This window comes from Malaya genurostris, chromosome 3 (assembly GCF_030247185.1).
Source record: "Malaya genurostris strain Urasoe2022 chromosome 3, Malgen_1.1, whole genome shotgun sequence".
Classification (NCBI taxonomy): Eukaryota; Metazoa; Arthropoda; class Insecta; order Diptera; family Culicidae; genus Malaya; species Malaya genurostris.
Window position 1 is genome coordinate 170,220,647 of NC_080572.1, and position 15,834 is coordinate 170,236,480.

The 15,834-nt window shown below is 37.2% G+C and overlaps 1 protein-coding gene across 5 annotated transcripts in view; it reads right to left on the reverse strand.

The window, feature by feature from the left end:
- Window positions 1-15,834, reverse strand: part of LOC131435144 (histone-lysine N-methyltransferase 2D) — a 28,067-nt gene that overhangs the window by 7,849 nt on the left and 4,384 nt on the right. For all 5 annotated transcript variants that reach the window (XM_058602722.1, XM_058602721.1, XM_058602725.1 and 2 more), the window contains 2 exons: window positions 13,513-14,349; window positions 13,374-13,452 (listed from right to left, as the gene is read on the reverse strand). In XM_058602722.1, the coding sequence (XP_058458705.1) occupies window positions 13,374-13,452; window positions 13,513-14,349 (916 nt within the window). The remainder of the gene's footprint in view (window positions 1-13,373; window positions 13,453-13,512; window positions 14,350-15,834) is intronic.

Sequence of the window (15,834 nt, forward strand, 5' to 3'; positions counted from 1 at the left end):
GCACTATTGAAAAACCTGTCTCATTTGACCCATGTCAACACCAGCCAATCAGAACGCGTTCTGAGGAAGAGAACGAAATATCTGCTGCTGTACAACCAATCGTTCGAGAAAAATATTCCGAACAGTGCTTAATATCGTAGTGAGTTCCACAATTTGGTACTTCTGAAAGGCAAGAATGAATCCCGTACAGCATCCTGATAGTTTCTTTCAATAAAATGCAAATCCGAAATGAAATAATCGACATTAAAATTCTGTATGCGGCTATTTTTATAGCCGTTAGGACCGCCCATCAGTGAAAAAGCTACAAACGAAATCACGTAAAAACAAAGCTCCTAACAAAAATTGGATCAGTTTGGATTCTATCGCCAATGCGAGCAGATGTATTTTGTGCCGTTTGCAAAGCTAGTTTCGCTTCCGACAAGAGCGATTACGTCACAGCTGCCAGTCATTTGCATGGATGAAAAAGCAACGGTGGAGAGCATTACACAAAATCAGCCGTTCTAATGGCTCTAAAAGTTTTCTAAAGAACTATTAGGATTTGTTGTTCGCAAATCGAAAGGAAATATCCTCAGTTTAGTGCAAATCTAGAACAGTTTGGTTAGATTTTTGCACTTTTCGCTGTGTGAAATTCACAGTTATCGAGATCAAGTGAAGTCTTCTTTGTTTTTGCGAAAAATGTGGAAAAGGGGAATGCTTGCATAATTCATACAATTGATCAACTAATTGATATTCGGAAGTGTTAAGGAACATGTCAGTTGTTTTCGTATTCACGACATCCAGTTATGTCTGTGACATTACCCACCCGCCTTTTTTCGATCGAAATCGAATTTTATTAATAGAAAAATTGTGTGGCGTGGTGGATAGAAAGTGGCAGGAAATCTATTAATTAATATTTATTTAACACAAAAAATCTAAACACTGTAAAACAAGAACGGTTTATACAAAATTTGACCGAAAAAATATGATGAAAAAACGCATCCGAAGTCGTTTTCTGTGAAATTTTCATTATAAATCTGCTATTGGAACCAATAAATTGACCTAAACGCGACACATAACTTTTAAAAACTTAAGTAATTGCAGCTTAAACAATTAATATATATTTAAAAAAAATCAAATCTCCAAATCTTTAGACAAGAACTCAGATTCTTGTTGAATTGCGTTGAAAAATTCCCCGCTAATCGGTATAGCACGGTAACTGTTCTTTGTAAAAAATTATGCCAAAGAAAAAGTTCTAAAAAATTATTTCATTTTAAACCTAAAATCCACATTCATTGTTCAGCTGAAATAACTTTTAAGTATTTTCCAGTTTAAAGGTTCTATTGAATAACAGTCATTGCAACAATAAAACCCTTCTTAATCCACCTAGTGGTGTGATAATGCCTTTCTCTTCTATCATAACAGTCTCATGAAAATATGTTTCATACATTTATTAAATAATTTTAGACGCCAATTGATTCAGATTGATTCGAGTAGTTCACAAAAGCATGCTTCAGTGTTTATGTCACACAGTCAGCATCATTTTTCCAAACTAGTGCTTGACATTTGCGTTGCCTATTTGTATGAGAACAGTGATGCTAATCTAAAAACCCTTCTTAATCCACCTAGTGGTGTGATAATGCCTTTCTCTTCTTTCATAACAGTCTCATGAAAATATGTTTCATACTTTTATTAAATAATTTTGGATACTAATTTTGTCACCAATTGATTCAGATTGATTCGAGTAGTTCACAAAAGCATGCTTCAGTGTTTATGTCACACAGTCGGTATCATTTCTCCAAACTAGTGCATGACATTTGCGTTGCCTATTTGTATGAGAACAGTGATGCTAATCTAAACAAAAAAGCCTTCTTGGTCCACTTAGTGGAATTTTTATATATCTTGAAAAATCACCATAGGGGGGAGTACATGAAATTTTCGAAATCGAAAAAAAATTTTGATGCTAAAAGGCTTAGAATTGCATGAAACGTCGAGATTTAGTGTCATCTCGAAAAATTTTTTTTTTTTTTTAAATCGACTTTTTGGGACTATGAAAATTTTTCTAAGTCCCAGAAAGTTGATTTTTTCAAAAAATTTTTTTTTTGAGATGGCACTAAATTTCGATGTTTTATGCAGCTTGAAAGGTTTTGGCATCAAAAAAAATTTTCGATTTTGGAAATTTCATGTACTCCCCCCTATGGTGCTTTTTCAAGATCGAAAATTGTCAAACCTTTACCACCGGGCAGCACCCCTTAAGCATGTCCGATTTAGGTCAAATTATGCATGAAGGCTTTTTTCGAGGTGCTTAAATTTCTGAGCACTAGAACTTAACGAAAATAGAGGTGATTCCAAAATTTTGGCACCCTTATATATATATATATAAGAGCGGAAAAAATCAACGTGTTTTGTCGGTTACGTCACTTATACAATCATATATCTGGAACCAAAAGTCACAACCATTTGATCTTCGAACTTGATCAATGGCACGACAGTAGCTTTCAAACGAGCCCAAGTTTTAAAAATCGGATCAGCCATCTCTGAGAAAATTGAGCGCGTTCAAATACAACGATTTTTGTCGGTTACGTCACTTATACAATCATATCTCCGGAACCAAAAGTCACAGCCGTTTGATCTTCGAACTTGATCAATGATCCGGTAGTAGCTTTCAAACGAGCCCAAGTTTGTTAAAATCGGTTCAGCCATCTCTGAGAAAATTGAGCGCGTTCAAATACAACGATTTTTGTCGGTTACGTCACTTATACAATCATATCTCCGGAACCAAAAGTCACAGCCATTTGATCTTCGAACTTGATCAATGATCCGATAGTAGCTTTCAAACGAGCCCAAGTTTGTTAAAATCGGTTCAGCCATCTCTGAGAAAATTGAGCGCGTTCAAATACAACGATTTTTGTCGGTTACGTCACTTATACAATCATATCTCCGGAACCAAAACTCACAGCCATTTGATCTTCGAACTTGATCAATGGCCCGACAGTAGCTTTCAAACGAGCCCAAGTTTGCTCAAATCGGTTCAGCCATCTCTGAGAAAATTGAGCGCGTTCAAATACAACGCTTTTTGTCGGTTACGTCACTTATACAATCATATCTCCGGAACCAAAAGTCACAGTCATTTTATCTTCGAACTTGATCAATGGCCCGACAGTAGCTTTCAAACCAGCCCAAGTTTGTTAAAATCGGTTGAGCCATCTCTGAGAAAATTGAGCGCGTTCAAATACAACGCTTTTTGTCGGTTACGTCACTTATACAATCATATCTCCGGAACTAAAAGTCACAGCCATTTGATCTTCGAACTTGATCAATGGCTCGACAGTAGCTTTCAAACGAGCCCAAGTTTGTTAAAATCGGTTCAGCCATCTCTGAGAAAATTGAGCGCGTTCAAATACAACGCTTTTTGTCGGTTACGTCACTTATACAATCATATCTCCGGAACCAAAAGTCACAGCCATTTTATCTTCGAACTTGATCAATGGCCTGACAGTAGCTTTCAAACCAGCCCAAGTTTGTTAAAATCGGTTGAGCCATCTCTGAGAAGCTTTTTGTCGGTTACGTCACTTATACAATCATATCTCCGGAACCAAAAGTCACAGCCATTTTATCTTCGAACTTGATCAATGCACAGTGGTTCAAAAGCGCAATTTCACGCTCTTAATTGATAACTCATAGGATCGTGGTTTTTGAGGTACAGTATCTTCAGAAAAGTTGCTCAGAATGATAGACGCCATCTTTTGGCAAATTTTGTTTATGTGATTAATCCTCCTAAAAGTGAGATAAAAATTTTATTTTAGCTCAGGGCCAACATAGGGGCTAAGTTACTTCGACAAAGTTGTGCAGAAAATTATTTCAAACAAGTTTGCTGAAGTTACTATTCTCGTAACTTGAGTGTAATTCAAGATATAATGTATTTTCTGAAAAAGGTTTCCAAAAACCAGTTTTTGTAAGAAAACATATATATTTTCAATTTATATGAGTTTTTCATGTTATACAAAGTTTTTCATCTATAAAAACTACACAACTTTCTCGAACATACTATGCTGCTATCATTTCAGTTTAATGAAATAGAGCAATTTTTCATGTTTTTTTACATAAAATTCTAACTTGTCTATTATCAAAAGGCGCAGGAAGGTGCAGATGAGACTACTTACATATTAAACTACTTCAAAAGAGCTTTCATACCATGGTTGAATTCCTCGTCTGCGATCGTCTGCAGGCGAGATATGTTCTTTTCAAATATCCTTGTCCTTGACATTTGCAATAATAAGGTTCATTGTATTTCAGATCAGATTTCAGTATATATTCATTACTATGGTTATTATTTTATTATTTTTTGTGCACATTGAAGTCTATAAATTGAATCAGAACAAATTGGCTCAAATGGCACGTTGAGCCGTTAAAAAAGTCATCATCAAATCGAACTAAGTTATGTCATCTTCTGGTAGAGAAAAGTATGATCAAAACTCATTTTTAGTTATTTGTATTTATTTTATGATAGCTGACAATGTTCTTAACCAGCTAAAAGACTCTTAGCATCGTTCGACAGATTCTTCTTGGACTGTTTTGGCCATTTAAGAATATTTGTAACCAAAGGATCCAATAAAACTAATTACCAATTCGTGGGATCCCGATTCGTAAGTGATCTGGATTGCTCGCGTGTATAATACCCCCGACATCTGTATAAAAGAAACTTCTTCATCATTATGAACAGTACAATATATCAAGCGTTTATCGATCTCCACTTTATTTGATGAATAGAGGATATTTATCCGCAGAGCTTTTCTAAAGAAAAAAACTTATCAAAAAATGACCATTCGTAATTCGACATGATAATTGCCTTTTTTCAAAGTCGTGGCTTCTTATCACACTTTTAAAAACCGTCGGACAGTTACTTTAAAAAAACTTTTCTATTTGTAGACTTCGATGTCCATAAAAACCTTTTATTGTGAGAGTTTCCATGGTAACGAATATATACTGAACTCTGATCTGATATACAATAAACTTTATCATTGCAAATGTCAAGGACAAGGATATTTGAAAAGAACATATCTCGCCTGCAGACGATCGCAGACGAGGAATTCAACCACGGTATGAAAGCTCTTTTGAAGTAGTTTAATATGTAAGTAGTCTCATCTGCACCTTCCTGCGCCTTTTGATAATAGACAAGTTAGAATTTTATGTAAAAAACATGAAAAATTGCTCTATTTCATTAAACTGAAATGGTAGCAGCATAGTATGTTCGAGAAAGTTGTGTAGTTTTTAAAGATGAAATACTTTGTATAACATGAAAAACTCATATAAATTGAAAATATATATGTTTTCTTACAAAAACTGGTTTTTGGAAACCTTTTTCAGAAAATACATTATATCTTGAATTACACTCAAGTTACGGGAATAGTAACTTCAGCAAACTTGTTTGAAATAACTTTCTGCACAACTTTGTCGAAGTAACTTAGCCCCTATGTTGGCCCTGAGCTAAAATAAAATTTTTATCTCACTTTTAGGAGGATTAATCACATAAACAAAATTTGCCAAAAGATGGCGTCTATCATTCTGAGCAACTTTTCTGAAGATACTGTACCTCGAAAACCACGATCCTATGAGTTATCAATTAAGAGCGTGAAATTGCGCTTTTGAACCACTGTGCAATGGCCCGACAGTAGCTTTCAAACGAGCCCAAGTTTGTTAAAATCGGTTGAGCCATCTCTGAGAAAATTGAGCGCGTTCAAATATCTTCGAAAAGTGCACACACATACACATACACACAGACATTTTCCGATCTCGTCGAGCTGAGTCCAATGGTATATAACACTATGGGTCTCCGATAGAGATGGGCAAAACAGTTCATTTTAAAAAACCGTTCAGTGATGCAGAGTTCTGTTGAAAGAACTAGTTCTCCAGAGCCGTTCGTTCGTTCTTTTCATAGTTGGTTTGTTTGTTCAAAGACTGAACGAGAACTCACTTTTGTAAGCTTAAGCGAGGAAAAAAGGTTTCTCGAAATAGAACTGAGGTTTCGTGACGAAACTTTCTTATTAGTACCGTTCTTGAAAAAAGGTTGAGCGAGCTTAAAAAACAAAAAAAAAGATCCCTCGACTTTGAACTGAGGAACTACCGTTCTCGAAAAAAGAACTATAGCTCGTTCATTCTTTCAAAAGAGCTAGTTCTTTCGAACCGTTCGCGAACGAATTGCCCATCTCTAGTCTCCGAGGCTCCGTTCGAAAGTCGGTTTTTCCAGCAATTCTAATACCTTTCTATAGAGAAAGGCAAAAAGCCTTCTTAGTCCACTTAGTGGAATTTTCATATATCTTGAAAAATCACCATAGGGAGGAGTACATGAAATTTTCGAAATCGAAAAAAAAATTTTGATGCCAAAAGGCTTAGAATTGCATGAAACGTCGAGATTTAGTGTCATCTCGAAAAAAATTTTTTTTGAAAAAAATCGACTTTTTGGGACTTAGAAAATATATGAAAAAATATGAAAAATATGAATATGAAAGTCCCAGAAAGTTGATTTTTTCAAAAAAAATTTTTTTTGAGATGACACTAAATCTCGATGTTTTATGCAGTTTTAAGAGTTTTGGCATCAAAAAAAAATTTCGATTTTGGAAATTTCATGTACTCCCCCCTATGGTGCTTTTTCAAGATCGAAAATTGCCAAACCTTTACCACCGGGCAGCACCCCTTAAGCATGTCCGATTTAGGTCAAATTTTGCATGAAGGCTTTTTTCGAGGTGCTTAAACTTTTGAGCACTAGAACTTTACGAAAATAGAGTTGATCCCAAAATTTTGGCACCCTTATATATATAAGAGCGGTAAAAATCAACGTGTTTTGTCGGTTACGTCACTTATACCATCATATATCTGGAACCAAAAGTCACAACCATTTGATCTTCGAACTTGATCAACGGCCCGACAGTAGCTTTCAAACGAGCCCAAGTTTGTTAAAATCGGATCAGCCATCTCTGAGAAAATTGAGCGCGTTCAAATACAACACTTTTTGTCGGCTACGTCACTTATACAATCATATCTCCGGAACCAAAACTCACAGCCATTTGATCTTCGAACTTGATCAATGGTCCGACAGTAGCTTTCAAACGAGCCCAAGTTTGTTAAAATCGGTTCAGCCATCTCTGAGAAAATTGAGCGCGTTCAAATAGCACGATTTTTGTCGGTTACGTCACTTATACAATCATATCTCCGGAACCAAAAGTCACAGCCATTTGATCTTCGAACTTGATCAATGGCCCGACAGTAGCTTTCAAACGAGCCCAAGTTTGTTAAAATCGGTTGAGCCATCTCTGAGAAAATTGAGCGCGTTCAAATATCTTCGAAAAGTGCACACACATACACACACACATACACACACACATACACACACACAGACATTTTCCGATCTCGTCGAGCTGAGTCGAATGGTATATAACACTATGGGTCTCCGAGGCTCCGTTCGAAAGTCGGTTTTTCCAGCAATTCTAATACCTTTCTATAGAGAAAGGCAAAAATGATGTTACACATAATAAGCAATAAATTTACTCATAATGATCTCCTCCTCCAAGTAGTACACGTTCTCGAGATATTTAGACATGAAATGGACAGAATTACAATTTTTAATGAAACTATTTCAACTGAAACTTCACTTTTTTATTTACACTAAACAAATTATTAATTAATGTGAACTTTAAGTTTGAAATTAAATTTGTCTAGTGTATATTTTTAGAGTGCTCAATCGATAAATTACCCAGAAAATCGAATAAAATTCAATCGAATAGTTTAAAAATTATACTCGATTATTGAATAATCCCTAGTCGGAATTGATATGTGCCTGACTACCTCAAAATCGTCGTCCGGGTGCGAAAAAGGCAACCGTGATTAATTTTTCTCATTATTGCGAAAGTTTCAGAAAACTATGGTTATCTTACGCTGTTGAAAATTCAATCACGAATTCCTGATCATATTTTCGATAGCTTGTAGAAAAAATTATGTTGTTGGGTTAAGTACATCAAGAGATATTCGCGATAAAGTTCTGCCCATTCTTGTACAGAGTAAATTTTGACAAGGTGTAAACTGGAAGCATGTAAAAGTAAATCCGTGCTATATGGTGACACTTGAATTACACTTTGAAAGAAACTATAATAAAATTACTATATACTATTATTGTACTATGTAACGCAAGCATTTTACGACGAATTGGGAGTACATATGTTTTTCAATAAGTCTTCGATTTCTTCTATACTTTGCAACACTGCCTATGAACCCAGCAAGAACTGTTATTTTCTTTGTTGCCCGGACGGAGTTCAGCCCCTTCCGGCGAATCTCTCAACGGGTGAGCACGTTGTGTCGTGTTAGTGCGGTGAAAGTTTAGGTATTTCGCGAGAGAGAAAGAATTTTAATCCGTACTTTGGCGACTCGACGTAGCCAAACAGCGAGTAGTCCAGTGAAAAGAAAGTCCATTGGATTATAAACGAAAATAGCCTAAGTTGATGTGCCATCAATCGGCTTCATCTCAAGTGAGGTGACCACCCCCCTGCTATGGAAGCTGGTTCCTGAAACCGACGCATTTTGTTTTGGTGGCGATGTTGTCAACAATATGTTAAGCTACGTTCATACCATACAATCAAACCACACTGGTGTCAAAAGTTAATTTCTTCAAACCCAATATAAATATAACTCTTGTCTAGTATTCTCTGCTAAACAAGTAATTTGACCTCTTTTTGAATAAGAAAAAAAGTGGTTTGTTATAGTTTGATTATATTCCATCGAAATCATTTCGTTATGTCGGTGCAACCGCATGAAGAAAGATGTAAACACTGGTTAAACACAGCATTTGACAGCGAACTAGAACCAAAAGAACCAAAAATTTCGGCTTCAAGCCAATTGTATGCAGATGACAATCGCACCACCGGGGTGGAGGTGACGCCAACCAGAAAGAAGAAGATCAAAATCAGCCAATCTGAAACTGAAATATTCTCCCAGTTATCAGGTCTTTTCTTATGTCTCTTCATTCGTAAAGGAATGCATATTGTGGCTTTAGTAAACAAACTATGCCAGCCAGATATATAAACAAAATTTGAACATTTTCCAACGCTTCATAGCTATTAAATTGGAAACAAATGGCAACTAATTGCGTATGTAACTTTGGAGTAAACGACTCGTATAATCGAACCAGTAGAATAATTAAATAAGCGTTCTTCGAGCGAAATAGAGTAAAAAAACATAGACAACCTTACTACAAAAACAGACTGGAACAAACACAAATAAAGACAACCATTAGAAAACGTTCTATATGCAAATAACAGTTTCTCTTTCGATTCTTTTGGTACTATCAGCAGCAGCGTTGCCAGGTTACCAGAATTGTCTGGCAAATGTCAAAATTTTGTCGCTTCGCCAGACACTCAAACTAGCCAGATCTTTTGCCAGATTTTTCAAATTTTCCCAAATTTACCAAATTTTCCTAGATTTTGTCATATCTCGTTAAATCTTTACGGTTTTGGCCTCTAAACGATAGGTGGGAAGACCTTTTTTTGTTCAATGGAAATGAAACCCGGCAAAAATTTCATTGTTTATAGTAGACCCAGACAAATCCAGATAAATTTTTGAGTTTTGACAAATTTTTGAAAAAATAACCTGGAAACTCTGATTAGAAGTACGCTATGCTGTCGACGGGAGTCTAAAAATAGATCGAAATACGAAAGGCAGAATAACGAAAGGCCGACGACGCTCTTGCCTACCACATAAAGCCGAAACATAACAGGCCGAAATATATATGATGACGAGTGAGTGAGTTACAAGATATTGTTCAATTTGTTCACGAAAAAAGTGACATTTTTAGCGGTAATTCACTTGTTGTCTATAATCAAACTACATATTAACAATAAAAAATTGATTTCTTTTACCCGAGCAGAAAAGATATTTCTTTAAATCTGGCATCCCTGCAGTGAAGTTTGTTATTGTTTATGTGATGAGAAACCACCTTTTTCATTTTCCCTCTACTAACAACTGTCTTTCGTGATCAACTTTGTTAGTTCTTTTCCGCTGATCTAATTTTTCACCGGTTTTTAGCGTTGTAAAGTGCTGAGTTATTATTGTGATACAAAGTATTTGGTAAGATTTCTAACGTTCAATAAAGTTGGAAGTTCCCACCTAAAAAACTATTTCGTCCACTAGTGTTACAATTGTAGAAGAAACACCTAGAGAATATAAGCAGCTAGCTTTTTCAGACGAGAAAGGAACCCCTGCATTAACTACCGTTCTATCACAGAAAGCAAAGTTAATGTTGAATATACAGGGATATCTGTTTAACTTCAATAAGATGGTATATTTGATCATTTTTACCATGTAGGTTTAAATTAATGGATGGTGTTGAATTAGGTTAACGAACGCTATTATTGAGACTGCGCGACTCGTCAGCATGGCAAAAAACTGAATCAAAGCCGTTCAATCACAATACTGAAAAATGGTATGCACGGTTCGTGATGCTGAATGTCACGATCACGATGTGAACCCCTTAGACGACATGGAAAAGCGATACAAAACGGAACTCAAACGGAAATCAAAGGATTCCGTGGATGTTCCTGCAAAGATTATCCGGGAGGTATCGTCTCTGTATCCTCCAATAATACAGACTCGGGCTTCCAAAGAGTCCCAAAAATGATTATTGCGAGACAAAGGGGTTCAACCGGTAGTGATTTGCGCATTGAACAAGAGGACATCGTATTCGTTATCCCGGAAGAACTGAAGAAAACTATGAATGGGCAGCTTTTACTCCAAAAGGTTGTCCGTTATGATGAAAGCCACATTATAATTTTTGTAACACCAGCTATTTTGCAGCATTTGGTCAATTCGAGATATTGGCTTGTGGATAAAACATTTGCAACCGCCCTTTGGAGCATTCCATTCCTGATTGATGTTTGCCAGGATGCTGGAATAGTGCTTCAGCCTTAATTTTGTCGTGAATACGACTTACTTTACTATGGGGTGCCTTTTCAAAATTAGCCACATGGAAGAATGGGCAGAACTTAATCGTGAATATCTCGACTGCAACGGCAGCAATATAATTTTTTCACTATTTTATCAAAAATATGATCAGGAATTTAGGATAATATTTTGAACAGTGTGAGATAACCACAAACAACTCAAAAAATTTTTTTTTTTTAAATTTGAAAACAACGCGGAAAACTCTTTACTTTCGCTTGGGTTTTTCGCGCAAGGACGACGATTTTGAGGTAGTCAGGCACATATCTTCAACTAACTGCGTATAAGGGTACCGTGGTCGAAAATCGATCATTTCTTCTTGTGCGTTGGATGGAAGCGGACGTCGTGGGAATGATTTAATGAACCAGCAGCTTCGGAGAGTGTCGTCCGGTGGAGCAGATGGCAATGAAGGCAGGCTTTTTGCGTGGTAAAAAAGCCTCAAACGCTTAGGTCGTGCTTTCATTTGGACTTCAATCGTCAGGTGTAGCAGTCGGCAATGCTTTCATTTGGACTTCAGTGATCAGGTGGAGCAGTCGTCAATAATGAGAGCAATCCTTTTGCGTGGTATCAAACCTCAAACGCTCAGGTCATGCTCTCATTTGGACTTCAGTCGTCAGGTGGAGCAGTCGTCAATGCTTTCATTTGGACTTTGGTCGTCAGGTGGAGCACCTTTTGCGTGGTATAAAGCCTCAAACGCTTAGGTCGTGCTTTCATTCGGACTTGAATCGTCAAGTGGAGCAGTCGTCAATGCTTTCATTTGGACTTCGGTCGTCAGGAACTATACTGGTTATTTCGTAATATTTGTGTGTCAGAATGTTTAATGTAACTAATCTGTACTGTAGTTTAGGTGTATCGTTTCAAATTCTAGTAGTGTAAAAGGGCAAAATTTGCAGCATTCACACTATCGATCAACTAATTTATATTCGGAAGTATAAAGTAAAAGTGTCAGTTTTATTCGTATTCACGACATCCAGTTATGTCTCTGACATTACACACCGGTACTTTTTTTATATATTATTCATTAGAAAATAACGATCATTAAAAGTGTTGGTTGCCTTGTTCCACATCAATAGCTCGAACAACACCATGAGACTGATCCTTGTAATTTTTATATATGTCATTGTTTAACGTCTTCATATGTAACGAACAGCATGTATGCGTTAGAGATGGTCGGGTAAGCAATTTCTTAACCCCGAACCCGACCCGTACAAACCCGACCATCTGTAGTATGCATACAGGAGTAAAGAATGTCGCAGAAAGTATGAACGCAACCAAAAACCGCTGCCGTTTCGCAATGGTTCAGAATCTGTCAATTTTTAGGGCTGCGTCCTATTGTTTACACTCTTCTCTAACCACTTGTGCAGTTGTTTATTCGTTTTCATTAGTTTGTTTCGAAATGTGTGGACTTTCAGCAGAACAACGTCGAAAAATTGTGTACAAATGGTGCACAGAACGCGGACTGTCACTGAGAAAGATGGAAGGAGTAAGTGAAAAAGCCGTGCGAAATGCAATCAGGAAGTTCGGTGAGGATAACACCTTTGAGGATAAACCGAAAACGGGTCGAAAAAAGGTCCTGCTAACCCTCAGTTGGATAAACGTATACTGAAGGCGTTCGAGAAGGAGGTTTCAGTTCGGGATGTGGCCAAAAAAGTGGGCACTTCGAAGTCAAGTGTTCTTCGTGCTAAAGAACGTTTGAATCTTCGAACCTATAAGAAGCAGAAAGAACTAAAACGTAGTCCGAAACAAGAAGCATCGATCAGGCCGAGGGTTCGAAAGCTGTACAATACGATTCTTGCTGGAAATTTGAGCTGCATTATCATGAACGACGAAACCTACGTGAAACTCGATCCTTGCCGGGACCACAATGTTATACGGTGCGAGAAGGGCAAGTGTTAAACCAGTCCGAGACAAGGATCCTGTTGTCTTCTGGCCAGATCTTGCTTCTTGCCACTACTCGAAATCAACGGTAGAATGGTATACTACCAAAAATGTCACTTTCGTCCCAAAAAACATGAATCCACCAAATTGCCCACAACTTCGACCAATTGAGGAATTTTGGGCATCAACGAAGGCACATCTTAGGAAACATGTCTCGGCAGCCGAAACCATTCAACAGTTCGAAAAAGATGGGAAAAAAGTGTCAAAATTTGTCGTCAAGAAGTCTGTACGGAATTTAATGACGAACGTTCGCAAGAAGGTGCACCAGCTAGTCTACAATGCCTAAGTAGCAAATGTTGAGAATAATATTCTGTTGTTGTAGTCTAATATTATCAGTATATCGAATAAAATTTGAATATCCAACACTTGTAAATTATTTACAGCGAAATCAAAGTGCGTCCATACTTTCTGGGACAGTCTTTATATTCTGACAGTACAGCGTAATGATAGCTCTAATTGAAAATGTTAAAACTTACTCTCAATTCCATCAGTTTCTGCTATTATTGGTTCACATTTGAGTGGCTCCCGCTTTTCAACATTCATCGAAACAGGAGGCTGCAAATATCGAGAAATATGATTATTTTCGGCTGATATTTGAGCCATTTTAACAAATACCTTCTGAGAGCCGCTTATCGACATCGACTTGCTTTCAGTTTTGGACTTATCACCATGCTCATGGTCTTCGTCATCGCTGCTCAGTGTAAAGACGACAGGTTCAACATCCTGATATTTGGAGCCAGCTCCTCTCGCACGACCACCTCGTCCGCCGCGATTGGCTGCAGATGCCCCCCTGTTCATACCTCGAATCGATAGCATGCTTCCGAGTGATGTTTGTGACGACTTTTTTTGCAGACTAATCCCCTTCACATTAACAGTTGGATCGCGTTCTATGCTTACAGGAGCGGATTTATCATTGGTCAGGAAAACCTTGGTATTAATCGGCGTTGACGCTGCCGTCGGAACGAGTGGTGGTGGATGTGGCGATGCCAACGGTTTATCTGGCTCTGGTACTCGACGGGGTACTTCGGTGAAAATGCGTTTACACCGTTGACACTTTGCATGATCAAGCCCGGTATAGCCGCAAGTTTGACATACTGCCAAAAAACCTTTAACGATTTTCACAGGAGGCTCTTTCTTGCAATCGGATTGATCGAGATTCGATTTTGAAGTTTCGACAGCGGGAACGGCATGCTGCGGTGTTTGTACCAACGGAGCAGGAGTTGAAGGGGTCATAGTCGCCCGGAATGAATCGTTGAAACGAGATTGCTGATGAATCGATGGTGTCTGCTGCATTTGCTGCGGCGGCACAGACATCGGAGATTGATGATGCATAGGTTGCGATTGGTGCAACTGTTGCTGATGCGATTGCTGTTGTTGTTGTTGTTGCTGCTGTGCCATCTGCTGCTGCTGTTGAGCCATTTGCTGTTGTTGTTGTTGTTGTTGAGCCAATTGCTAGATTTTCAAGTAGAACAAACAATAAGAGAAAGTGGTGAAATATTCTGATATATCAGCATTTTTATTTAGACCAGAGTGTAAGTATAGTTTGTGACAGAAAACAAATATATCACCTGAGAAGAGAACGGAACCGGACTACTGGATTCTTACAAAAACATAACACAACTTGGCTTAATGCCATTTAGCACAATGGTTATTTGCCATAAAATTTACATAAAGCCATTTGAGTTTTCATATATGAAATTCGAATTTGCCTTCTTTGAGAAAACAATTAAGCTCCTCTATTCCCGATACTTTTGGAACCGGAATTCGGAAACCAGTGTAGCTGAAGTCAGTAAAAATTTAGCAGCCATTTCATTTGATTAGAATTTTTTTTAAAACAGTTTAGGCATCTTTGAGAATTCACTTCTTGATCCAAAAGAATTTGTTGATACCTTCCGGGATCGAAAACCGAATTGTGGTATAATTGAAATGTGTTTATCAACTATCAAAATCTGCAAACCCGAGAAAATTATTATCCTAATTTAAAGAAAATTCGTTATTCGAATAATCGTTTATGAAAAAAAACTCTTGAAATTGACATTGTAGCACTTATCACTTTGTATCTCCGGAACTAGAAGTCGTATCTGATTAGTAAAGTTTTTATGGAATTTTAAGATCTTCCATTTAATTCTTCGATATTGAAAATCGGTTCAGCCGAAAAAAGTGAGTTACATTATTTTCGTTTTCAAAACATTTACTATAGATCCGGAACCGGAATTCGGATCAAAATGAAATTCAGAAACTTTATATGAAAGCATATGTTTAAACAAATCGGTTAAACCGTCTCCGAGAAATTTGAAAAAGTGTTGCTATTTGTCACATACATAGACGTTAGCTGATCTCGACGAACTGATTCGAGTGGCGTATGAGTGTAAGATGTGCTGTTCTTCCAGCAATTATGGTTGTGAGCAGTTTAAATCAATATAATTATGAAATTGTTTTGTATTCGAAAATACTACCATCATCTTTGAATTTCTTATTCGAACGATTATGTTGCAAAAAACAAATCGTGCTAAAATCTAATCGTGACAAAACATCATGAAAAATGGGTACTGTACGCAGTTGTTCAAGTGCATAGAAACAATAGTATGCAACAGTATTGAAAATCGTGTTTGACATACGTTCTCGATTACTAACAGCCAAGCATTTCTGGACAAAGAAAGTGTCCATATTCTCGAAAAAGTATTTGATTTTGTAAACCACATGTAGTTATGGTCGAAAATCTAAAAGTTTCGTTTCTACCGGCACTATCTTAAGAATGTACATGAGAAAAAATGTCTGCGAAAACGATTGTTACCATTTACCGGAAACCACCATTTAACAAATCTTTTTTGGCCTGATTTGACCTCTTGTCACTATGTGAAATCCGGAGTATAGAGCCCTAGTTAAGCGGAAACTTCTCAAAACTAAGAAAATAGCAAAAGATAACAGATACAGAAA